The 24,754-nt window shown below is 39.9% G+C and overlaps 2 protein-coding genes across 3 annotated transcripts in view; one reads left to right on the top strand and one right to left on the bottom strand.

Annotated features, from left to right (window-relative positions):
- Positions 1 to 9,031: 9,031 nt before the first annotated feature.
- On the bottom strand, positions 9,032 to 23,802 carry arl3l1 (ADP ribosylation factor like GTPase 3, like 1). 2 transcript variants are annotated; one of them, XM_061902115.1, is made up of 6 exons: positions 23,548 to 23,802; positions 21,391 to 21,534; positions 19,719 to 19,835; positions 19,574 to 19,624; positions 12,999 to 13,184; positions 9,032 to 9,336 (listed from the first exon to the last, which is right to left on the bottom strand). In XM_061902115.1, exons 1-6 carry the CDS (start codon positions 23,563 to 23,565, stop codon positions 9,247 to 9,249), a joined length of 606 nt encoding a protein of 201 aa, XP_061758099.1. In that variant the 5' UTR covers positions 23,566 to 23,802; the 3' UTR covers positions 9,032 to 9,246. The 2 variants fall into 2 exon arrangements, with proteins under 2 accessions (XP_061758099.1, XP_061758098.1); XM_061902114.1 differs by having other exon boundaries at positions 21,391 to 21,546; positions 23,548 to 23,800.
- Positions 21,414 to 24,754, top strand: part of rgs14b (regulator of G protein signaling 14b) — a 56,830-nt gene continuing 53,489 nt past the window's right edge. The window contains exon 1 of the mRNA XM_061902113.1: positions 21,414 to 21,579. The gene's annotated coding sequence lies outside the window, so the exon portion shown is untranslated. The remainder of the gene's footprint in view (positions 21,580 to 24,754) is intronic.

Here is a 24,754-nt window from a genome sequence, read left to right as displayed (position 1 = left end):
AGGCCGGTCCCGTCACACCCTGCAGGCCACGCCCCCCTCCACATACTTCCATTTCAAAGCACTAAACAGATGAAAATATTGTGGACGTTCGGCACCTGCAGTGAGCAAAGTGGTCCAAAAGATGGCACTGTAGCACAAACAATAACACACCTTCAAAATGTTATGGTTGTTAGCGAAGAACGATTCATAAAGTCTGGAATTTTTGCTAACTGATTCATTGTTGCAGCTTTACAATTACATGCGATATAAAGTAACGAAGCGTAACAAAACATAATTTAATGTAACAGCACATAAAAATCAAAAGAAAGAACCAAGAAGCAAACAAAAGTACGAAGATAAGCACATCAAAGAAAGAACTTTTAGGGACCGGAAACAAATGCAACATGAAAAAAATATTCAGGCACACAATAAAAAATAATAATTTGAGTACTTATTTTTTTTAGCAGCATGGAATACTTTTGTGTCTATGAAGGTGTGATTAAAACTAAACAATTTGAAAGTAACACAACAATAGTACTTGAGAGAAAAGACACAATGACAGGCCGCCATCAGAATCAGAGGCGGTTCCCCGCTGACAGGCCGTCGGACGAGCTGCACTTGAAGGTGGCGTCCTCTCGATCGGGGCTGCACTTGAAGGTGGCGTCCTCTCGATCGGGGCTGCACTTGAAGGTGGCGTCCTCTCGATCGGGGCTGCACTTGAAGGTGGCGTCCTCTCGATCGGGGCTGCCCCTGCCGGCGCCGGGCGGGTCGGGCGACGGCACCGAAGCGAGGGAGCAGTGGAAGCAGAGGCTGTAGAAGAGCGCCGACAGCAGCAGGAGACACACCACACAGAACACCACCACTATCAGGATGGTGTGGCCCTCCTGCCACGGGAGATGCCCGGGGCCAAGGGTCACCGGGGCGGCGTCGGGCGGCAGGCGAGTGACCGGAGGCATGACGGCGGCCCTACCAGGGAAAAAAAAATTGCACAATGGAGTCAAAAAGACGTTGCATTTTCTTATCTTCCTATTTGTCTTTTCTTCCTGCCTGCGTCGCTGTGGGCGTCTTCTTTGGAGGAGCACGGCTCGATCTCGGCCACGGACATGGAGGCAGAGAGCGACAACGGCGGGAGGATGATAACAAGGAGGGTTGCCATGGAAACAGGAGCCAGGGAGAGGGAGACATCACATGCGCCGTGGGTAAGGATGCCAAATCTCAAAATAACACCGTCACTTATATGCCAGCTTTGTCATGAAGGCCTGAGATGGGGTTTTTTGGCGGAAACAATAAATAAATAAACTAGATGAGGCGATTCCGGAAGGAATTGGGTGTGAATGTTCCAATGCTGAAGTTCCACTGAAATTCTGGAATTTTTTTTGTAATTGTTGAAGTAGAGCACACCATCCATCCATCCATTTTCTACCACTCATTCCCTTTGGATTCAGGGGGGGCGCTGGTGGCTATCTCAGCTACAATCAGGCGGAAGGCGGCGTACACCCTGGACAAGTCACTATCTCATCGCAGGTAGAGCACACCATTTCACACAATTTCCAAATTCTGGAATTTTCTTGTAATTGTTGAAGTAGAGCACACACAATTTCACACAATTTGGGGACAGGCTGAATATTTTTCAAGTTGGAACAATTTGAATCGGATAAAAAATGTGGGAGTTGTGGAACTTTGAAGAAAGTCCCATTGAGTTCAAGGGAATTGTGGGGATTTCAGGAAAAGAGTTTTTTTTTTAAAAAATGGTAAAAAAAAAACTTGAATGAGTTGAAATGGTTGGTGTTGAAATTTTTAAAATTGGTGGAGAAATGTTGAAGTAGTAACATGTTGAATTGAAAAATGGTATTACTGAATTCCCTGGAATTTTGGTCAAACTGTTTTCCAGTCGTGGAAAGCGTAGTCGCTGTAAAAAGGGTGAAAATAGGGCTTTGGAAAACCAGGAATTCTGGAAAAATCCTGGAATTTTTTTGAACTCGGAAAAGAATACTTTATATCCCCAGGATGGTGGAATGTGTTGAAGGTGGAATGGTTTGAGTCGGTTGAAAAATGTGGAAATGGTTGGAATTTGAAAAATGGCCAATTCATTTTGAATGGAAAAATGTCCCGGAATACGAGAAAAATCCTGGAATTTTTTTTAAACTGGAAAAAGAGTAATTCATATTTCCAGGATGGTGGAATGTGTTGAAGGTGGAATCATTTGTGTCGGTTGAAAAATGTGGAAATGGTGGAAATCAGGCTACAGCTACAATCAGGCGGAAGGCGGCGTACACCCTGGACAAGTCGCCACCTCATCGCAGGTAGAGCACACCATTTCACACAATTTCGAAATTCTGGAATGTTCTTGTAATTGTTGAAGTAGACCCCACAATTTCACACAATTTCACACAATTTCACACAATTTCACACATTTTCGGGACAGGCTGAATATTTTTGAAGTTGGAACAGTTTGAATCGGATAAAAAATGTGGGAGTTGTGGAACTTTGAAGAATGTGCCAATGATTTCAAGGGAATTTCCCAAAATTGTGTGAATTTCAGGAAAAGAGGGAATTTTTTTGAAAATGGTATAAAAAAAACCTTGAATGGTGTGAATGAGTTGAAATGGTTGGTTTTGGAATTTTTAAAATCGGTGGAGAAATGTTGAAGTAGTAACATGTGGAATTGAAAAATGGTATTACGGAATTTCCTGGAATTTTGGTCAAACTGTTTTCCAGTCGTGGAAAGCGTAGTCGCCGGAAAAAAGGGTGAAAATAGGGCTTTGGAAAACCAGGAATTCTGGAAAAATCCTGGAATTTTTTTGAACTCGGAAAAAAATACTTTATATCCCCAGGATGGTGGAATGTGTTGAAGGTGGAATGGTTTGTGTCGGTTAAAAAATGTGGAAATGGTGGGAATTTGAAAAATGGTCAATTCATTTTGAATGGAAAAATGTCCCGGAAAACTAGGAAAAATCCTGGAATTTTTTTTAAACTGGAAAAAGAGTCATTCATATTTCCAGGATGGTGGAATGTGTTGAAGGTGGAATCATTTGTGTCGGTTGAAAAATGTGGAAATGGTGGAAATCAGGCAACGGCTACAATCAGGCGGAAGGCGGTGTACACCCTGGACAAGTCGCTACCTCATCGCAGGTAGAGCACACCATTTCACACAATTTCGAAATTCTGGAATTTTCTTGTAATTGTTGAAGTAGACCACACACAATTTCACACAATTTGGGGACAGGCTGAATACTTTTGAAGTTGGAACAGTTTGAATAGGATTAAAAAATGTGGGATTTGTGGAACTTTGAAGAATGTGCCATTGATTTCAAGGGAATTGTGGGGATTTCAGGAAAATAGTTTTTTTTTTGAAAATGGTAAAAAAAAAACGTGAATGAGTTGAAATGGTTGGTGTTGGAATTTTTAAAATCGGTGGAGAAATGTTGAAGTAGTAACATGTTGAATTGAAAAATGGTATTACGGAATTTCCTGGTATTTTGGTCAAACTGTTATTTTTTTTCCCAGTTGTGGAAGGAGTCGTCGCCGTAAAAAAGGGTGAAAATAGGGCTTTTGAAAACCAGGAATTCTAGAAAAATCCTGGAATTTTTTTGAGCTTGGAAAAGAATACTTTATATTTCCAGGATGGTGGAATGTGTTGAAGGTGGAATGGTTTGAGTCGGTTAAAAAATGTGGAAATGGTGGAAATTTGAAAAATGGCCAATTCATTTTGAATGGAAAAATGTCCCGGAATACGGGAAAAATCCTGGAATTTTTTTTTACCTTGGAAAAAGAGTAATTCATATTTCCAGGATGGTGGAATGATTTGAGTCGGTTGAAAAATTTGGAAATGGTGGAAATTTGAAAAATGGCCAATTGATTTTGAATGGAGAAAATGTCCCGGAAAACACGGAATTCTGGGAAATCTGGGAATTTTGTCAAGAGAAAGCCCGCCATTCCCGAATAGGCTGAACAGTTTGAATTTAGAACTGTTTGAATCGGGTGAAACATGTGGAAGGTAGAATATCTGGAGAAGACGAAGAAGCAATTTTGGAATTTTCTTATAATTGTTGAAGTAGACTAGCACAACATCTCTGGACAGGCTGAATATTTTTCAAGTTGGAACAGTTTGAATCGGATAAAAAAAATGTGGGAGTTGTGGAACTTTGAAGAAAGCCGCATTGATTTCAAGGGAATTTCCCAAAATGCATTAATTGGGTTCACCTGCCTCTGGTGAGTGGTCGGCACGCTCACCTGTTGTTGAGCATTAACCAGAGGCAGGTGAACCCAATTAATCCCCATGGAAACCAAAACAACCCTGAGGTGATCTGTTTGTAGAATTCCGTCGGACATTGTGACTTTTGGTTTTAGTGTTGCTGAAAAAAATAAGGAACCTAAAGGCACATTCTGTACAGCAAACTTTTACAGCTTTAAGTGAACATACCAATCATTGATATGTTCACTTATCAATAAATATGTGAACATATCAACATTGTATCAATGTCAACATTAACCCCCAGAGACACATTTTTCTCTCGAGTCAAAATCATTTCTCAGCTTTGATATAAGAGCAGAAGGTGCGGAGTCTCTGCTTTTAAAAGGTTGGCTTCTTGCTTAGTGAAGAGTTTTTGTCAAAGGGATTACTGTATTTCCTTCAATTGCTGCCGGGGCGCTAATTAATTTAAAACCTCTTTTCACTCCGGCACTTACCAAAGGCATGCGGTAAATTTAGGCCTGCGTTTAAAAAATTTAGTGTGATGTAAGGATACCATCATTAATATCAAATTTAATGAAAAAAAACGTTATTATGGTCTTACCTTTAAATGATAAATGGGTTGTACTTGTATAGCGCTTTTCTACCTTCAAGGTACTCAAAGCGCTTTGACACTACTTCCACATTCACACACACATTCACACACTGATGGAGGGAGCTGCCATGCAAGGCGCCAACCAGCACCCATCAGGAGCAAGGGTGAAGTGTCTTGCTCAGGACACAACGGACGTGACGAGGTTGGTACTAGGTGGGATTTGAACCAGGGACCCTCGGGTTGCGCACGGCCACTCTCCCACTGCGCCACGCCGTCCCTTTACCTATAAATGAAGTCCATGTGCAGCTCCTTCTGATCAAAAGCATTGATAACTTGTTTATAGAAGTCTTCCTTATCTTTCTTCAGTTTTTAAAGTGTCTCTGTCTCGATGGAGATCTTCCTTTATTACCTCCTGCTTCCATTGAAAGTCCAGTTTAGAAAACTGTTTTATTTTAGATATGTAATCCTCCATGTTAAAAGTGCAAGCGAGAGGAAAAAATAAAGGATCGCTGCTCACTCTTGCTGCTTGTTGTCACTTCTTCTGCAGCCGAGTAGTCACAAGAAGGATCACTAGCGCCCTCTACCACCAGGAGGCGGGAGTCATTTGATGACTCATATTTGACACACGCAGCTACGGTATATTAATAAAACATAGCTGCTTACTGTTCTTTTTAGCATATTCAATAGCTTGGACCTTAAATCCTACTGAATAGCTCTTAATCTTCTTCCCTTTATGCGATTTCAAATGATTGAAATCAGCCTCCTCCATTTTGAAAATGATGACAGGTGAAGTGTCACTCGTGACGTGACGAGTTTGACCCGGCGGAAATTCTAGGCATATGCTAATTATTTGGCGAAACGAGTTTGACCCGGCGGAAATTCTAAACATGCGCTAATAAAAATAATATTTTGCGAAACAAGTTTGACCCGGCAGTAATTCTAGGCAGGTGCGTACTATATACCCAGCAGCAATTCAATGAAATACGGTATTTGTTATTTGTAGAGCGTCTTCAAGCAGACGAGGTCCACAGAATGTTCAAGGACTTGTTCTCAGTGTGTGTTATATCAAGGCACCACACACACCAGTAAATTGTCATTTGTGCCAGACAGTCCCCCACTTCGACCCCCTTCAAATATCATTCTCAACATGCAGAAAGAAAGTAATTATGAGCAGGTTTCATGAGGAAGACCAGCCAAAGAATGCAATTTCCAAGTGCTTTCAGATGTTTAATTACATCTCCAGACAATAGCAACCAAAGAGCCAATAAATCCCAGCCTTGGCGGCCGGATGGAAGATTTCAGCCAGCATTGGTGTCGGAGACAAGGGAGGATGAGGGGGAAAGAAAAGAGCTGAGCACATCTGTGCAAGGACAAAACATATTTTGATGTTGCGCAAACATTTCCCTTAAATTCACACACGTGCAAGTGATTGTCAACAATCTCTATTGTTTGTTGTGGTAGCATAGGACAGGTCTTTATTGTCATTGCACAAGTACAACGAAACTTTGTTTTTGTCAAAACGTGGACTGTGATGTGGTTTGTTATCCCGGAATGCAAAGGAACTGGACCAGACATGGCGTGAAGGTAAAGCCATGTTTAATTAACCACTATGAAAAAAGTGCAAACAAAAGGCGTGCACAAGGCGGGGAAAAAACCTGGCTAATGAAACAAAAAAAAAAAACTAACACAAAGGCAGAACTATGGACATAAAAATGAAAGGCACTAACTGTGGAATTTAACAAACAAAAACTCACTTGTGGTGACGTGAGCAGGGCCGCATGAACTATGACATGAAATAGGTATGAAACAGAGTACAATGACGCCAGGCCGACTGCCTGGCAACTACAAGCTTAAATAATAGTGACATGATTAGTGACAGGTGCGTGAGTCAAAACAAATCATGTGGGTGAGTCCAAATGAATCAGGTGAACTAATTGGTCGTCATGGCGACAAAACAAACAAGTGCACAAAAAGTTTAAAAACCAAACAGAACATAACTAAACAAAACGTGACCACATAGCATGACAGTTTTCAACACAAACCCGTTCAAGATTAGACATAAAAACAGTGTAGAGGGTTACAGAACAGGAACGCTGATGGGTTCCCACAAGTTGCCCCGTTAAAAGGTCTTGCTCAAGGACACAACGGACGTGACTAGGATGGTAGAAGGTGGGGATTGAACCAGGAACCCTCAGGTTGCTGGCACGGCCACTCTCCCAACTTCACCACGCCGTCCCGTTATAAATAGGGCAGTATCTTGGTTTTACTTTTGTAATTTTTTATTTTTAGTTTTTTGTTTGTTTAAAAAAAAATAAAAATAAATAAATTACTTTTGTAATTGTTTATTTAAATAATAAAAAAAAGATATATATATATCTTGTATATTTTTATATACAAAACTGTTTTATACTTGTGAGTGTTGAGGACGCAGCTCGGCAACAGTTGATATTCTAATTTAAAGCATGTTTTATTGAATATAGGTCATCAAATCTCAGCAACAACTGTAATATCTTACTGACATCATTTAGGACCAAAACACTTAAAACAAGTAAAACACTCTAACATGAAATCTGCTTAGTCAGAAGATCTATCTTATCAGAAAGAAAATAAACAAATATCACCCTTATTTGAGATATTTACTGTATTTTCACTTAGATTTCAGTTTTTGCAGTGTAGGCTTTTATTTTTGGTCCTTTAAGATTAACCAAAAAAACCCCAACAACAACAACAAAAACTTGCACCAATTTAAGTTTGTTAGTCCAGCTTGAGATACAGTAATTTGAATCAGGGTTTTTTGTTGTTGTTGAATTATATATTAAGTATCTAGCCGATATGTTGATATGTTGAATTTCTTCACATTTTGTGAATCCAGCACAATTTCTAAAAACTTATACTCCAGGACTACCTTAACTTTTGTTTATTATCACAGACGTTGCATCCATCCATTTTCTAAACCAATTGTGCTTTTTATCCATCTATTGCTTTATTTAACACGGACGGTGTACATTAATCAACATTGCTGCAAATGCAGCAGAATTAGCCACAACGGCTATTTTTATTTGTCGTCCCTGGACAGATCTTTAAAAGTGTCTACTTAATAAAAGTACAAAAAAGATTAGACTGTGAACAAAGCAATGCAAATGAAAGAGCAGTGAAATACACAACACTATAAAACGTCTGTTAAAACACTATATACGGTACATGAAAACTATAACTACAGTACAGACCGCTCAAATTATGACAGTTTAAACATGCAGCTAAAATGATTTCTATCTGCTAATTTTGTTTGCAAAGCGTATCTATATATATATATATATATATATATATATATATATATGTGTGTACACATATGTCACAGGGGTGTATATATATGTATATATGCACGGTATACAGTACATATTTTTTTATTCACTGGCTTTTAACCCAGCATGAGACTTTAAACTGTTTTTATCTAACAAATTGTTGTTCTTGATATAATTTGTATTTACTTTTTTTTTTTCAGTGTGTATTTTACTTCTGTTTTAGATGTTATTTTTTAGTCTGTCCTTTGCCTGTATTTCTTTGTGGTGTACAGCTCTTTGTTCTTCAATGGTGGTTGTTTTTAAAGGGCCTTATAAATAAAGTTGGTACAGTATACATACATATATGTATGTATACTATATATATATATATATATCTATATATATATATATATGTGTGTGTGTGTGTAATGTACCTTTTATATGATTTATGTTGCCAGCATTCTGCGTGAAAGATGGTATTATTGTGCATATGACAGTAAACATTCTCTTATCATAAAACTGTCATGTCTTTGTGATCATGTTTTGTTCTGTTGGTTTTTGGACTCTTTGTGCACTCTTGTTTTGTCACCATGACAACCATTTAGTTTCACCTGTCATGTGTTCGGACTCACGCACCTGTCACTAATCATGTCTGTATTATTTAAGTTTGTAGTTGCCAGGCAGTCGGCCTGGCGTCAAACTCGACACTCCGGTTATGACTATTGTCAATACTCTGATTTTGCTGTTCATGCCCTGCTAAGTAAGTTTGGATTCTTGTCCATTGTTTCTGCCGATGTGTAAGTTTTGCACTTTTTGAGTAAAAAATTAAATATGTCTTTACCTTCATGCCACAACCGGTCAGTTCCTTTGCGTTCCGGGAAAACAAACCCCATCACAGTACACATTACGACAAAAACCAGCCATGTTAGAAAACATTTTCTTCAAAAAGAATAGAAAATGGCTTAAAAGCCAAAGAAAAAGGACAAGACTCAACATTTTATTTTCAGAAATCTCCAACACACGGATTATTACACCCACAAACAACTACAATATTGGTAGAGATGTTAGAAGTTGTAACGCAGTAAAAGCTTGCATTTACACCATCAACCATGCCTAATGTTCTCACTGTATTTCAACTAGGAGCTACTGTATATTCAGAAACAACGTATTTATACCATGACAAGAGACAGGAAGTGATGTCAGGTCGCTGCTGCTGTTGTTGTTGGTGTTGTTGTTGTTGTTCTCTTCTTCTTGTTCATGATGTTGTTGCAAATCCAGTTCATGCCATCCTGTTAGAGAAAAAGAAGATAAGCGTTTGCAGGAAGAGGAAACACTTAAATAGCTGCTCAAAATGCGACCCACGATATATTGTAGAAATACTAATAACACCAAAACTGGGCAAAATAGAGCAAAAAAGGCACATTATATCGAATAGAAGCTTACACTTTGAGCGTAATCACAAATACTTTGTAAACATTTTTGTAGCCTTTTTACATACAAATATGAAAGTCACCACCCCATATAAATGTTTGACCTCTTTGTGTAAAACTACCAGATTTTTAATAGCTTTCGCAATATTTAGATTCTCCATCACAACATTTTGAAAAACAACAACATGCAATTGGTCATTGAGGGAATAAATATTTTTTTTCTGTTTCGTATTTATATTAGTGGGCAGCACGGTGGTACAGGGGTTGGTGCGTCTGCCTCATAATACGAAGGTCCTGAGTAGTCTTGGGTTCAATCCCGGGCTCAGGATCTTTCTGTGTGGAGTTTGCATGTTCTCCCCGTGAATGCGTGGGTTCCCTCCGGGTACTCCGGCTTCCTCCCACCTCCAAAGACATGCACCTGGGGATAGGCCCCTCCCACCTCCAAAGACATGCACCTGAGGATAGGCCCCTCCCACCTCCAAAGACATGGACCTGGGGATAGGCCCCTCCCACCTCCAAAGACATGCACCTGGGGATAGGCCCCTCCCACCTCCAAAGACATGCACCTGAGGATAGGCCCCTCCCACCTCCAAAGACATGCACCTGGGGATAGGCCCCTCCCACCTCCAAAGACATGCACCTGGGGATAGGCCCCTCCCACCTCCAAAGACATGCACCTGGGGATAGGCCCCTCCCACCTCCAAAGACATGCACCTGAGGATAGGCCCCTCCCACCTCCAAAGACATGCACCTGGGGATAGGCCCCTCCCACCTCCAAAGACATGCACCTGGGGATAGGCCCCTCCCACCTCCAAAGACATGCACCTGAGGATAGGCCCCTCCCACCTCCAAAGACATGCACCTGGGGATAGGCCCCTCCCACCTCCAAAGACATGCACCTGGGGATAGGCCCCTCCCACCTCCAAAGACATGCACCTGGGGATAGGTTGATTGGCAACACTAAATGGTCCCTAGTGTGTGAATGTTGTCTGTCTATCTGTGTTGGCCCTGTGATGAGGTGGAGACTTGTCCAGGGTGTACTAGGTGAGATAGGCACCAGCGCCCCCCGCAACCCCAAAGGGAATAAGCGATAGAAGATGGATGGATTAATTTATATTAGTGTTTTTTGTTATGAGTATCATGTAGTGTTTCTTCAACTCTTTTTTTTTTTTTACTAAATACCACCTCAAAAAAAACCTGGCTTTCCAAGTAGTAACATATTGACCAACATTAAAATACAGTAGCGTAGTATGCCTAAGTTAACATTAAAAAAAGGCAGTAGTTTTATTTTATCGAGCATACCGTATTTCCTTGAATTGCCGCTGGGGCACTAATTAATTTAAAACCTCTTCTCACTCCTACGTTTACCAAAGGCATGCGGTAAAAGTAAGCATGCGCTAATTATTTTAAAACCTCTTCTCACTCCGGCACTTACCAAAGGCATGCAGTAAAAATTTGAGTGTGGTGTAAGCTTGGACCTTAAATCCTACTGAATAGCTGTTAATCTTCTTCTCTTTATGCGATTTCAAATTACCGGTATTGAAATGTGAAAATGATGACAGGTGAAGTGTCACTTGTGACGTCACGAGTTTGACCAGGCGGTAATACTAAGCATGCGCTAATTATTTTGCGAAGCGAGTTCGACCCGGCAGTAATTCAAGGCAGGCGCATACTATATGCCCTGCAGCAATTCAAGGAAATAAGGTATTTAATATTTTTAGTCACTCTATCATTACACATAGTTTGAACAGTAACACTGTGTTTAAATATTTAGGTAAGTGATTCTTACCACTAATGGTAGGTGTACTACAGTTTGAGAATCCCTGGTGTATAATAAAGCATCAGAAAATACATTGCAGTACACTAGTCAGTAGAGGTGGGAATTTTTTGGGCATTTTAAAGATTCGAACTAATTACAATTCCTGGGGTAATGTTTCCATTCAACACGATTGGCGATTTAAACCAATTCTCACAATGTATTATTTGGTATAAGAATTAGAATAAAACATTTTCAAAACAGGTTACAAAACCTCCTTTTGGTTACCATGAATTGATTAACGTGGACCCCGACTTAAACATGTTGAAAAACTTATTGGGGTGTTACCATTTAGTGGTCAACTGTAGGGAATATGTACTGTACTGTGCAATCTACTAATACAAGTTTCAATCAATCAATCAAACACATATACGTATGCAGCGAGTAAGCATGGACATGACCAAAAAATATATTTTTTAAATAACTTTTAAAAAGTTTTTTTTTTTTTTTTTTTTAACAAAGTATGACTCAGTTTTTTTTAGCACCCCTACTGGTCAGTGATACTCTCTTGCTTGTAATCTTATTCTCCATTTTTAATCAATAAAACTTCACTTAATTTATGCTTCGCTAATAAAAAAATCCTATATGATTCTTTAAAGTAATTCTACTAAAGATTAAATGTTTCATCGTTTTTCCAATCAAGTGATCTATTCCAATTGCTACCTTTTATTCAACACAAGACTGCTAGACTTGTTACTGACAGTTTGGTTATGTTTGGGTTTTCCTCTGTGTTTGTGTATATTTCCTGTCAGCGCTCTTATTTTGGTTCCATTTCCTGCATGTATCCCTAAGCGCTCGTTTCCCTCACCTGTCCTTGAGTGCCAGCCTGGCACACCTGGTTGCAATTGCCAATCAGTCTGCTATTTTATGCCTGCCTCGCCCTCCAGTCAGGGCTCCATGATTGTATCCTGTAGCCGGTTTCCTGGTTCTTGTTTTCCCTGCACGTGCACCTACCAGATGCACTATTTAGTTTTTAAAAAATTAAAATCATATTTTCCTGCGCTACGCCTGCCATCTCTGCATCTTGGGGTTCAAGACCGACATTAGTCCCTGACAAAGACAACAATAATAACTCGTGCAACATGTAACAAGTTACTACAAAACGCATCGTTTAAAACAAAGCGCAGTCATGAATTTTATTACAAAATGTCGCTGTTTATTACAAAATGTGGCTGATTATTACAAAATGACCTACTCAGTGGCCTAGTGGTTAGAGTGTCCGCCCTGAGATCGGTAGGTCGTGTGTTCAAATCCCAGCCAAAGACTATAAAAATGGGACCCATTACCTCCCTGCTTGGCACTCAGCATTAAGGCTTGGAATTGGGGTTTAAATCCCCATAAATGATTCCCGGGCGCGGCACCGCTGCTGCTCACTGCTCCCCTCACCTCCCAGGGGGTGATCAAGGGTGATGGGTCAAATGCAGAGAATAATTTCGCCACATCTAGTATGTGTGTGACAATCTTTAACTTTTGACTTAAAATGTGGCTGATTACAGAATGTGGCTGATTAATAAAAAATGCGGCTGATTATTACAACATGTGGGTGATTATTACAGAGTGTGGCAGATTATTAAAAAAATGCGTCTGATTATTACAAAATGCGTCTGATTATTAGAGAGTGTGGCTGATTACAGAATGTGGCGCTTCAGTGGTGAAAAAAACGACTTAAGTGGAGGTGAGTTGGGCTGCTAAATTTGGAGCTGACCTGCACTCCTTCCCCAGACACGGCTGAACAGGCCTGAATCTGCCACTCCCGGTCTCTGTACGTATGGAGGTTGAGGCCCTCTGCGATCTCACTGGCCGGCGATGCAGTGGCCAAATCCTGTTTATTGGCAAAGATCAGCACCGGCACGCCCATCAGGTTCTCCTCGTCAATCAGCTCTGATAACTCCTGCAAGGCAGACGTGCGTCAGATAAAAATCATTTTAGCAAAACTTTGTTTATTGAATCATTTTGTACTTTCTCAGACTTAACTATTCCGGAAGGGTGCAGAATATTACTGTTAATTTTATATATTGGACAATTTCCAAAATACGTATCATGTACAAATACAGCAAGTGTCTCACTCAAGATAATTCAAAGGGTTTTAAAGACGCCTAAAGTTACAAGACAGAGAATCATATCATGAATAGAATTGAAGTATAATAGACTGTATTTATATTATTCACATGTGAATAATGCTGTATAATAGACTGTATTTATGTTATTCACATGTGAATAATTCTGTATAATAGACTGTATTTACGTAATTCACATGTGAATAATTCTGTATAATATACTGTATTTATGATGGGTGTGGGAAAAAATCGATTCGAATTTGAATCGCGATTCAGAATCGATATATATATGTATATATTTTTTTTAATCAATGCAACAAACCACTACACAGCAATACCATAACAATGCAATCCAATTCCAAAAGCAAACCTGAGCCAGCAACACTCAGAACTGCAATAAACAGCAATTGAGAGGAGACACAAACACCACACAGAACAAACCAAAAGTAGTGAAACAAAAATGAATATTATCAACAACGGTATCAATATTAGTTATCATTTCAGCATAGCAGTGATTAAAAATCCCTCATTGACATTATCATTAGACATTTATAAAAATAATGAAAAAGAACAATAGTGTCACAGTGGCTTACACTTGCATGGCATCTCATAAGCTGGAAACTAAGTCTTATTTTTGGTTCGTTTAATAGTTAAAACAAATTTACATTATTGCAATCAGTTGGTAAAACATTGTTCTTTACAATTATAAAAGCTTTAAAAAAAATCTACTACTCTGCTAGCATGTCAGCAGACTGGGGTAGATCCTGCTGAAATCTATGTATTGAATGAATAGAGAATTCTTTTAAATCGTGAAAAAATCGTTTTTGAATCGAGAATTGTGTTGAATTGAAAAAAAAAAAATCAATTTTGAATCGAATCGTGACCCCAAGAATCAATATGGAATCGAATCATGGGACACCCAAATATTTGCAGCCCTAGTATGTATATTATTCACATGAGAATAATGCTGTATAATAGACTTTATTTATATAATTCACATGTGAATAATACTTTACAATAGACTGTATTTATATTATTCACATGTAAAAAATACCTCAGTGTTTATTGTCTACTGCTGATTGCCCCAAGGGATCAATAAAGTACTTTCTCTTCTACTCTAAATTGAAATCATCACAAAAATAATCATGAATTCAGTTCAGTTGTCACCCTATAATGTCAGGAGGAAACGGCACTCCTTTGAGAGCAAAAATGTACCGATTCTGGACATGGAGGACGGATGGTACGAGAGAGGAGTGAGGGAAGCCATCTATGTCAACGTTGAAAAGCCATCTCTAAACAGAGGAGGTGGTCTGCAACATTTCCTGTCCCCCACGTACAACACTGTCCTTTCAACCAATCCTAAAGGACTCAGCAATTGAGCCTCCAACAAATGTGAGAATGAGATCTTTTTAAGTGTTCTTTCTTAATCCAGTCATGTTTAAAGCAGTCAGTATTTTCCCATGTAGTCCGTCGTCTCGTGATCTCCTAGCTTTTATCTTATGTTCGTTAGTAAACTCTTTGTTTGGTGTTAAGGGCTCCTGTTGGTCAGCTCACAGAGCTGTTTTGGCAAGTTTTTATCTGTTTTGAAGAAGCAGTTGTGCTCCTTTCTGGGCGAGAGGGGCTGTTTTTGCTCTACATAAGATGACTCTTTTGGTTTGGATTTAGACCTCTTCTTGCTGATGCCAGCCCTTACAAAGTGGTCTCCTGGAGCTTCAGTAAAACTTGTTATTGTACCATTCTGTCTCTGGGGTCCTTTTTACTCAACATATATGTCATCCAAAAGAATTTGGGATTAATCTGTGTTTTTTATTCCCTGAGAGGAAGACAACAATTTGGGGGCTCGTTCAGGATGACACGTTGAGGATTGGACGTTTCTTGCACTCTTCTGGACAGACTCAGCTGGCCCCAAAACAGAAATCAAGGTAAGCAGAACCATTTGTAAAATCTGCAATAGGAGTCTGTAATGAAGTCTGTAAATCAAACAATGTTTTAGACCACATGGACAGAATTGTAATATTATAGAAATTCAAAAGAACTTGGACTGACCAGTGTGTTTTATTCCCTGAGAGGAAGACTGGTCGCACGCAACACAAATAACAGGAGTTAGAAACATTTGTGCCATTTGTTTACAACTGAATGAAATGCTTATGCGAGGAATTCAGACTATTTTGGACTGGTAGTTATCGATCCACAGCGATCATTCTGCCACACCATACCTCAATGCTAATGAGATGAATTTACACTTCAACAACTCTCGTTGGCTTTGACAGTTAGCATTGCTCGTTTGCATTAAAACGTTTTTGTTTTCTCACCACGACATGGCGAAACCATCCTTGCCCAGCAACAGCCTCCTGTTTTTTTGGAGTATAAACAGCTGCTGGACTAGATCTGACCAATCTAAGTCCGTAAGCACAAACTGATGAAGTCTACTCGGATGAGCGGCGAAACGTCTTCCAGACCAAACCAAACAGTCCAGATGCGATCGATTGAATATCCTGAGATGAACCTTAACAAATAATATAAATCCAATGAATCCATAGATGGTTTCCTTCACTCCAACTCCGTCCCATGCGTCCTCCCTGTTCAGAATCTGAACATTTTTGTTCTTAAAGGAGAACTGTTTCTCCCTGAGGTGCAGGTAGACAGCTGAGTGTTGGCCTCAAGAGTTCGCCCGTCTATGCTGAGCCATACATCAACTTAGTGGTTGATTTGTTTCCCGAATATATGAATCATTACACTGGATAGCATACACCAGATTGTTTTTTTGTGGGTGTGGACTGCAGTCTTTAGGATGCACTGATCTCTGTCTCAGGGTGTTGCCTGGTTTGAAGTGTTCAGGGATGTTGTGTTGGCTAAAAAATATTCTGAGTTCCTCAGATAGACTTGATACATATGGAATGGCAATGTTTTTTGTGTCTGTTCACTCTGTTTTTGTTATTTCTGGAACTGGGTGCACTTTTCACAAACCACCATCTGGGATAACCACAGGTTTTGAGGGCTTCACTCAAATGCCAATGCTCCTTCTCTTTGGCCTGTGGGCTGTTAGGAACATTATCAGCTCTGTGGTGTAGGGTTCTGATAATGCCCAGTGTTTGTTCTAGTGGGTGGTATGGGTCAAAAAGTAGGTAATGATCAGTATGTGTGAGTTTTCGGTAAACCCTGACATGGAGAGAACAAGGGCCTGCGAGGTTAATCTGCAAGGTCATTCTTTAAACAGGTCTCCTTTTACAGACTAGTCTGTCATGCTTGTTTGTGCTTTTAAATTCTCATATATTTACACCATCCTTATTCCGGGCAGTCTTGAAATGGTATATGGTCAGTATTTATATAGCGCTTTTACTATACCTGCATGATACCCAAGAGTTTTGCATTATACGTCACATTCCAAATGCTGGCACAGCCGCTCTACCCTCTGAGCAATGCTCTCCTATTATTAACTACGATATATTATCATCCACTGAACTGGTGTATAAACTGCACTTTATCACTCTGAGAGCTCTTTCTAACATTCAGTGCAGCTCAGGAATCTTGTTAGGTTGTGTACAAGTACCTAAAAAAAGTGACTCCCAATGCTTTACCGCTCTAGTTTTCATGTGAATTATGCTTGGCTTTAACTTTATATTGTGATCTTGTTCAGAAACATAAAAACAATGACGAATGTGATAACAAATAGACTTTTCTGTGGTTTGTCTACACGCTGTTGTGTGTCAGTCAATTTAGATACATTTCAAAGGGGAACTGCACTATTTTTGGGGATTCTGTCTGTTGTTAACAATCATTATGAAAGACATGACGACGGATGGATTTTTTTTTAATGCATTCTAACTTGTGAATTAACATTTTAAAAAAATGGGAGGTCCTCATTTTCCCCCCATAAAATCCAATAAATAACCATTCAAAAAGAGCCATCAATACTCCATTTACATTTTGTGACTTGAATATCAACCAAGTATTAGTGATTTTGTTATTATAAGCGCTAACGCAGGAAAACTATTTATAGCGGCGCCATGATCATTTCGGTGTGTCCTTATGATTACATCATCGAGTGGTCTGCTGCTTCCTTGCTCCCGGTAAGTTTATTGTGGATCATGAATCATGAATCTCACCTGGACAGAAGAAGTCTGAGTAGGTATTACGACAAGTTTGTACACGAACACAGCCATTTAAAACCTGAAAATGGCGAAAACGGCACGAAAAGACCCTTGGTACCATGAATTGATTAACGTGGACTCCTACTTAAACGAGTTCAAAAACTTATTTGGGTGTTACCATTTAGTGGTCAATTACTCAGTGGCCTAGTGGTTAGAGTGTCCGCCCTGAGATCGGTAGGTTGGGAGTTCAAATCCCCGCCCGAGTCATATCAAAGACTATAAAAAAATGGGACCCATTGCCTCCCTGCTTGGCACTCAGCATCAAGGGTTGGAATCGGGGGTTAAATCACCATAAATGATTCCCGGGCGCAACACAGCTGCTGCCCACTGCTCCCCTCACTTCCCAGGGGGTGATCAAGGGGATGGGTCAAATGCAGAGGACAAATTTCACCACACCTAGTGTGTGTGACAATCAATAAAGAAGAAATTGTAATAATATGTACTGTACTGTGCAATCTACTAATAAGTTTCAATTAATGAATCAATCAATGGCTCCCCCGCGCCCGCACTCCGTTTCTTTGTGAGGATTATGACACATTCTTTACCTAAATGGGAATATATGAACATCCTAGCAGTCGGCATCCTAATGACAGCAGACATTGTAGTAGTGACAGTAAGTGATGTTTTATTATGTTTGTTGGCTCTCATAAAGTCTGTAGTGAGTAATAATCAGTGATGAAGAAAAAAAAAAGGCAAACGTCATAATGCATTTTTTAAATGAATGCAATTTGTATGCTTAAAATAATCAAAATAAGTGAATTTAAAATGGTATTATAAATGTCCCCGTTACTAGATTACATATATATTTACATCATGTATACAAAACCCTAATGGAGGAGTTTGGATGTATTTTTAAGGGCTTTATAAAGTTCAAAAGTTAAAATACCAATAACTGTCACACTCACACACACACACACACACACACACACACACACACACACACACACACACACACACACACACACACACACACACACACTAGGTGTGGCAAAATTATTCTCTGCATTTGACCCATCAGCCTTGATCACCCCCTGGGAAATGAGGGGAGCAGTGGGCAGCAGCGGTGGCCGCGCCCGGGAATCTTTTTGGGTGATTTAACCCCCGATTCCAACCCTTGATGCTGAGTGCTAAGCAGGTAAAGGCGATATTGCGCAACCCCCATAGGCTCCAAGCGAACTTTTGATAGCATGTATTTAATATTGAGAATGCAAAGAGAGAAAAAAAATGTATGGTCAAGTATCTTATAATGATTGTGAACGATAAACAAAATTTCCCCAAAAAAGTGCAGTTTCCCTCTGAGGCTTTGTTGTATTGAGGTTGTGTGAAAATGCAAATGTGACATAAAGCTACAATTATATTTGTGGGGTCATCAGTTTAAAAAATATCTACATTACAGACGGTTTGAAGTTTTTTCTTTCATTTTTCGGAACCATTCCCAAATTTTGCTCCGTAATTTCAAAATAACGTATTTTTCGGACTATAAGTCGACGTTTTTTTCATAGTTTGGCCGTGGGTGCGACGTTTACTACGGAGCGACTTATGTGTGAAATTATTAACACATTACCTTAAAATATCATATAATATTATTTATCTCATTCGCGTGAGCGACGGAGAAAATGTCAGCAATCGTCACACACACACACGAACCAATAAGAATTTGGCCGGGACGGATCATGGCAGAAGTGCATTGTGGGTCATGATATGCTAACTGCTATACGCTACTGCCGGAGCTATTAAAATGGATCACATCAACATTGGCGGTAACTTATAAAAACTGAGAAGGACTGAACTAAAACGGCACCAAAACGGAAATCATGTACTGCAGATTATGCCTCATATAACGTTTACTTATTCAGCCGGTTGTTCACTATTCTTTATTTGTTTTAAATTGCCTTTCAAATGTCTTTTCTTGGTGTTGAGTTTTATGAAATAAATTTCCCCCAAAAATGTGACTTACACTCCAGTGCGACGTATATGTATTTTTTTCCTTCTTTATTATGCATTTTCGGCCGGTGCGACTTATACTCCGGAGCGACTTATAGTCCGAAAAATAGGGTACTACACAAACTCACCAGTCCTGTTTCCTCAAATCGCTTTTTGTCTGCACTGTCAATGACATAAATCTGAAAGAGAGCATCAAACCATTTATTTGTCCCTGCATGTTTAATCAGACTGCAAAAAAGTGTATTTCATTTACAATACATTAACATTACTTACCAACAGATCTGTGTTCTCCAGATACTTTTTCCAGAAAGTTCTGATCTTCCTTTGCCCGCCAATATCCCACACATTGAGTTTCATGCCGTGAGACGCCACACTTTTTATGTTGAAACCCTGACAAGGAAACAAATAAAGAAAATAATCATCACAGCATCTCTGCGTGTGTGTCAGCAGCAGAGTAACAACGTGCAGGAAGGGATTAAAGAGTACGGTCACCGTGTTAAGCTACTGCCGTTTTTCATAACAACACTTGTCAGCGGGGTCATCTAACAGCTAATGAACACATCCGAGGATCAGACAAGGATCAACTCCAATCTGTGTGCTTGTAAATCAGGTTTCATTTGGATTGTTGATTTTTTGATGTTGTACTGTAACAGAAAACTAGGAATATTTGCATTTTAAAACCACGCGTTTGGCTAATGTTTAGTGGATAGATCCGGCCTAGGCGATTATTTTGACGCGGGGGCCAAATTTAGGGAAGAAAATGTGTTGGGAGACAGGTATATCTGATTTTTAGGAACTTACAATAATGTCTGATTGAAAGCTAAAAACCTGCGATGAGGCGGCGACTTGTCCAGGGTGTACCCTGCCAACCGCCCAAATGCAGCTGAGATAAGCGCCATTGACCCCAAAAGGGACACGCGGTAGAAAATGGACGGAAAGCTAAAAACATTACGACAGACCACCTTAAAAAACGGAATGGAATTTGACATTTTTTTACTGAATGAGACATGTGATTAAAGAATGTGGGATTTACAATATTAACTATGAACGATAAAACACTACAAATTGACAACATATGAACGTCACACCCCCTTAAGCCACATTATTTACAATCAAGTGAAACATAACAAAAATGCAACAAACCCTTAAATACAAACGCAAAGGGTAAAAAAATAAACCCAAATACAATTTTATGGATAACTTGCTTTGAAATCATTATTATTAGTATTTATTTCTACTTAAAAAATGGTTTGAATGTTTGATAATACATTTTTGCATAATTAAAAAATATTTAAGTTAACATAATCTGTGATTACATGGAGTACATATATAACAAAAAAAATAGAAAAGTTACAGTATTTTTTCGATACATATTATTTGCAGGCTTTCGAGGGCCAAATCAAATTGAGCGTCGGGACACATTTGGCCCCCGGGTCCTGAGTTTGACACCGGTGTTATAAAGTGTGTTTTCCCGATTTCTCGATTAATTCAACAAAATTATCGCTATATTATTTGATGACTAAAATATTCCTAGTTTTATTATAATTTTCATACCAATTCATATTATCCAAAAATCGGTTTGAATTGGGAATCGGGTTGAAACAAGAATCAATTCTGAAGCAAATCATCAACCCAAATATTGAATTGAATTGGTCTTGAGAGATTCCCATCTCTAATATATATGGATGGATGAATGGACAGCCAGACAAACATAGACATATATAGACATCAGGAGCCCAATTGAAAAAAGGTAAATAAAAGAGTTCAGTTACCATAGTAACACATCTGTACAGATTAGACTGACACGTCTGCAGAAGCATCAGTGACTTGTGTATAGATGGATGTCTCCCTCACTAATAGTGAAAGTAACTTGTCAAACTGAAACATCTATCAAATAGTGCATGTCTCCCCCCTAATGATCATCATATTGTGTTTGTCACATCACCTGTGTAGGTGTGATGGTGTTGACGTCCTCAGAGGCCAGGCTCTTCAGCAGGGTGGTCTTACCGGCATTGTCCAAACCCAGAAGAACTATTCTGACTTCCTGCTCGCTGGAGCCCTTCAGTTTCTCAATGACGGAGAGTAAGCCCTGCATGGAGGACTGTGTATCAGTCAGTAACCACACTTTCATTTGGTAGGGATGACTAAAAGATGACATCACACCCCCTGAGAAGCAGTGTAGTCCACAGTGGAACTTTTTTTTTTGGTCTATTTCTTTTACAAAACTCAAAACCAGTGAAGTTGGCATGTTGTGTCAATTGTAAATAAAAACAGAATACAATGATTTGCAAATCCTTTTCAACTTATATTCAATTGAATAGACTGCAAAGAAAAGATATTTTATGTTAGAACTGAGAAACATATATATTTTTTTGCAAATCATCAACTTAAAATTTAATGGCAGCAACACTGCAAAAAAGTTGGCACAGGGGCATTTTTACCACTGTGTTGCATGGCCTTTCCTTTTAACAACACTCAGTAAACGTTTGGGAACTGAGGAGACCCATTTTTGAAGCTTTTTAGGTGGAATTGTTTCCCATTCTTGCTTGATGTACAGCTTAAGTTGTTCAACAGTACGGGGTCTCCATTGTGGTGTTTTAGGCTTCATAGTGCGCCACACATGTTCAACGGGAGACAGGTCTGGACTACAGACAGGCCAGTCTAGTACCCGCAGTCATTTACCTATAAGCCACACTCTTGTAACACGTGCAGAATGTGGCGTGGCATTGTTTTGCTGAAATAAGCAGGGGCGTCTATGAAATAGACGTTGCTTGTATGGCCACATATGTTGCTCCAAAACCTGTATGTACCTTTCAGGATTAATGGTGCCTTCACAGATGTGTAAGTTACCCATGCCTTAGGTAACGTCCACAGTTTTCCCCAAAAATATTTTAAATGTGGACTGGTCTGACCATAGAACACTTTTCAGTCTATCATAGATGTACTCGGGCACGGTGAAGCTGGCGGTGTTTTTGGGTGTTGTTGATAAATGGCTTTCGCTTTGCATAGTAGAGTTTTAACTTGCACTTACAGATGTAGCGACCAACTGTAGTTACTGACAGTGGTTTTCTGAAGTGTTCCTGAGCCCGTGTGGTGATGTCCTTTACACACTGAAGACATTTTTTAATGCAGTACGGCCTGAGGCATCGAAGGGCATTTAGTGTTGGTTTTTGGTGATTTCTCCAGATTCTCTGAACCTTTTGATGATATTACGGACCTTAGATGGTGAAATCCCTAAATTCCTTGCAATAGCTCGTTGAGAAATGTTGTTCTTAAACTGTTGGACAATTTGCTCACGCATTTGTTCACAAAGTGGTGACCCTCGCCCCGTCCTTGTTTGTGAATGACTGAGCATTTCATGGAAGCTGCTGTTATACCCAATCATGGCACCCACCTGTTCCCAATTAGCCTGTTCACCTGTGGGATGATCCAAATAAGTGTTTGATGAGCATGCCTCAATTTTCTTATTTTTTTTGCCACTTGTGCTAGCTTTTTTGAAACATGTTGTAGGTATCAAATTCCAAATGAGCTAATATTTGCAAAAAATATTTTTTTCCAGTTCGAACGTTAAGTATCTTGTCTTTGCAGTCTATTCAATTGAATTTAGGTTTAAAGGGATTTGGAAATCGTTGTATTATCTATGTATTTACGGTTTTGGGTTTTGTTATACACATTTTGCTAAAAAAAACAAAAAAAAAAGAAGAAAAGGGCCCTTTTATGTAAAACGCAAATGTCCACTGCAGAGGACGCTGGTTCTCAGGAAGATATAGTGAAAAAGACAATTAAAACATGTTTGTCAAATGAATGTATTGCTGTGTCAAAAAGCAAGAATACAACCAAACTAAGTTAAAAGTTGGGATGATTTGAGGTCAAAGCTCCCCTGACACACATCTGATCCCTGTTCTGTAAGACATAATCTGAGGCTTCATTTAGAATAGAGCCTCCATTCATACAATGGTGCACTATGTAATGTGATCAAGGACTGCAGACACAAAAACTGCTGAAAACGAGGCACTGTTGCTTTAAATTGTGACAGTAACAGAATCAAAGAAGTACAACAGTCAGGTCTTTTTTCACAAATTTAAACTCGGTATACACGTACCTTCTGAGCTTCTCCCATGGTGGTGATTATCCTTGTGCTTCTTTGGAGGTACGATGCTACATCCTCCAATGAGGCTCACACAGGTGCGTTAGTTATTCACAAAAGCAGCCTCCTTTCTCACCCTCGTCCCGCTCAGGAAGTAGTTGCGTCTACCTGGTCACCGCTTGCTCGCAACCATGGGTGTGGAGATAACATGCAGGAAGAAGGGGGAAGGCGAAAGAGACCGGGATTAGGAGGCCGGAATTAGCCCTGGTTGTCCATGCATAGGACGCTTACTCCGTCTATTTACCCTCCCCCGCTTCTTCAGTTCATCGCTCCATCTCCACTCCACAGTGGCTTTACCTGGATTATCCCCTTAGCCACCTGCTACTGGAGCAAACCCAGTAAACACTCGCACACATGCATATTATTGCCCGGTTGGGATGGCCCGCCATATGGCCGAGTGCAGGGAAAATGCAGCTAATGCAGAAAGGCAAAGATGAGGATCAACAGTGTGCATGAACACATAAACCAGTGACAGGATTATATCACTGAACTTATTCCTGCACAAACTCATAACCACACCGTCATATCACGGCCATTTATACCAAAGCCGCTCTGGGAGCATTCTGAGGGATTAGTTTCGGCACGGCTGGTCTGTGTCTGGATTAAAATATTTCTTGGTTTCTTTTGCTCAGCGGGCTGTAGCCAGTGCTGCGTTACACAACGTGTGCAGCCGAGGGCGCCCTAATGCACGGGCTTACCTGGGCTGAAGACCAAGGGCCCCCACCCAATCAGGGGCCCCCGATTTTGACGGCAGATCGTAATGACTGGTGTTCATAGCTGCCAATCACAAACAGCTCAGCTTCATCCAGGGATCGTGTACTCTCTCTCTCTCTTGGCTCCGTAGTTTAATTCTACTGTCCCGAGTGGGGCTCGATCCACAATACCTGTGTGAGAGACCAGCATACTACTATTGAGCTAAAACATAGGCCCTTTTTAAAATTGGTAAGTTAAAAAGTTAAAGTACCAATGATTGACACACACACACACACACACACACACACATACACACACACACACACACACACACACACTAGGTGTGGTGAAATTATTCTCTGCATTTGACCCATCACCATTGATTACCCCCTGGGAGGTGAGGGGAGAAGTGAGCAACAGCAATGGCCGCGCCCGGGAATCATTTTTGGTGATTCAACCCCCAGTTCCA

The sequence above is a fragment of the Nerophis ophidion genome, linkage group LG05 (genome assembly GCF_033978795.1).
Source record: "Nerophis ophidion isolate RoL-2023_Sa linkage group LG05, RoL_Noph_v1.0, whole genome shotgun sequence".
Classification (NCBI taxonomy): Eukaryota; Metazoa; Chordata; class Actinopteri; order Syngnathiformes; family Syngnathidae; genus Nerophis; species Nerophis ophidion.
The sequence above is the reverse complement of the archived record's forward strand: the minus strand, read 5'-3'. Positions and strand labels throughout refer to the sequence as shown.

Bases quoted from the DNA above. Each gene is read 5' to 3' on its own strand.
- arl3l1 (XM_061902114.1), bottom strand. The intron at 19,836-21,390 runs GTGATGTGACAA...TTTCCTTGTCAG, and splicing joins ACACCATCACACCTACACAG to GGTTTCAACATAAAAAGTGT. The intron at 9,337-12,998 runs GTCAGCTCCAAA...TTTCTCTAACAG, and splicing joins TGTCTGGGGAAGGAGTGCAG to GATGGCATGAACTGGATTTG.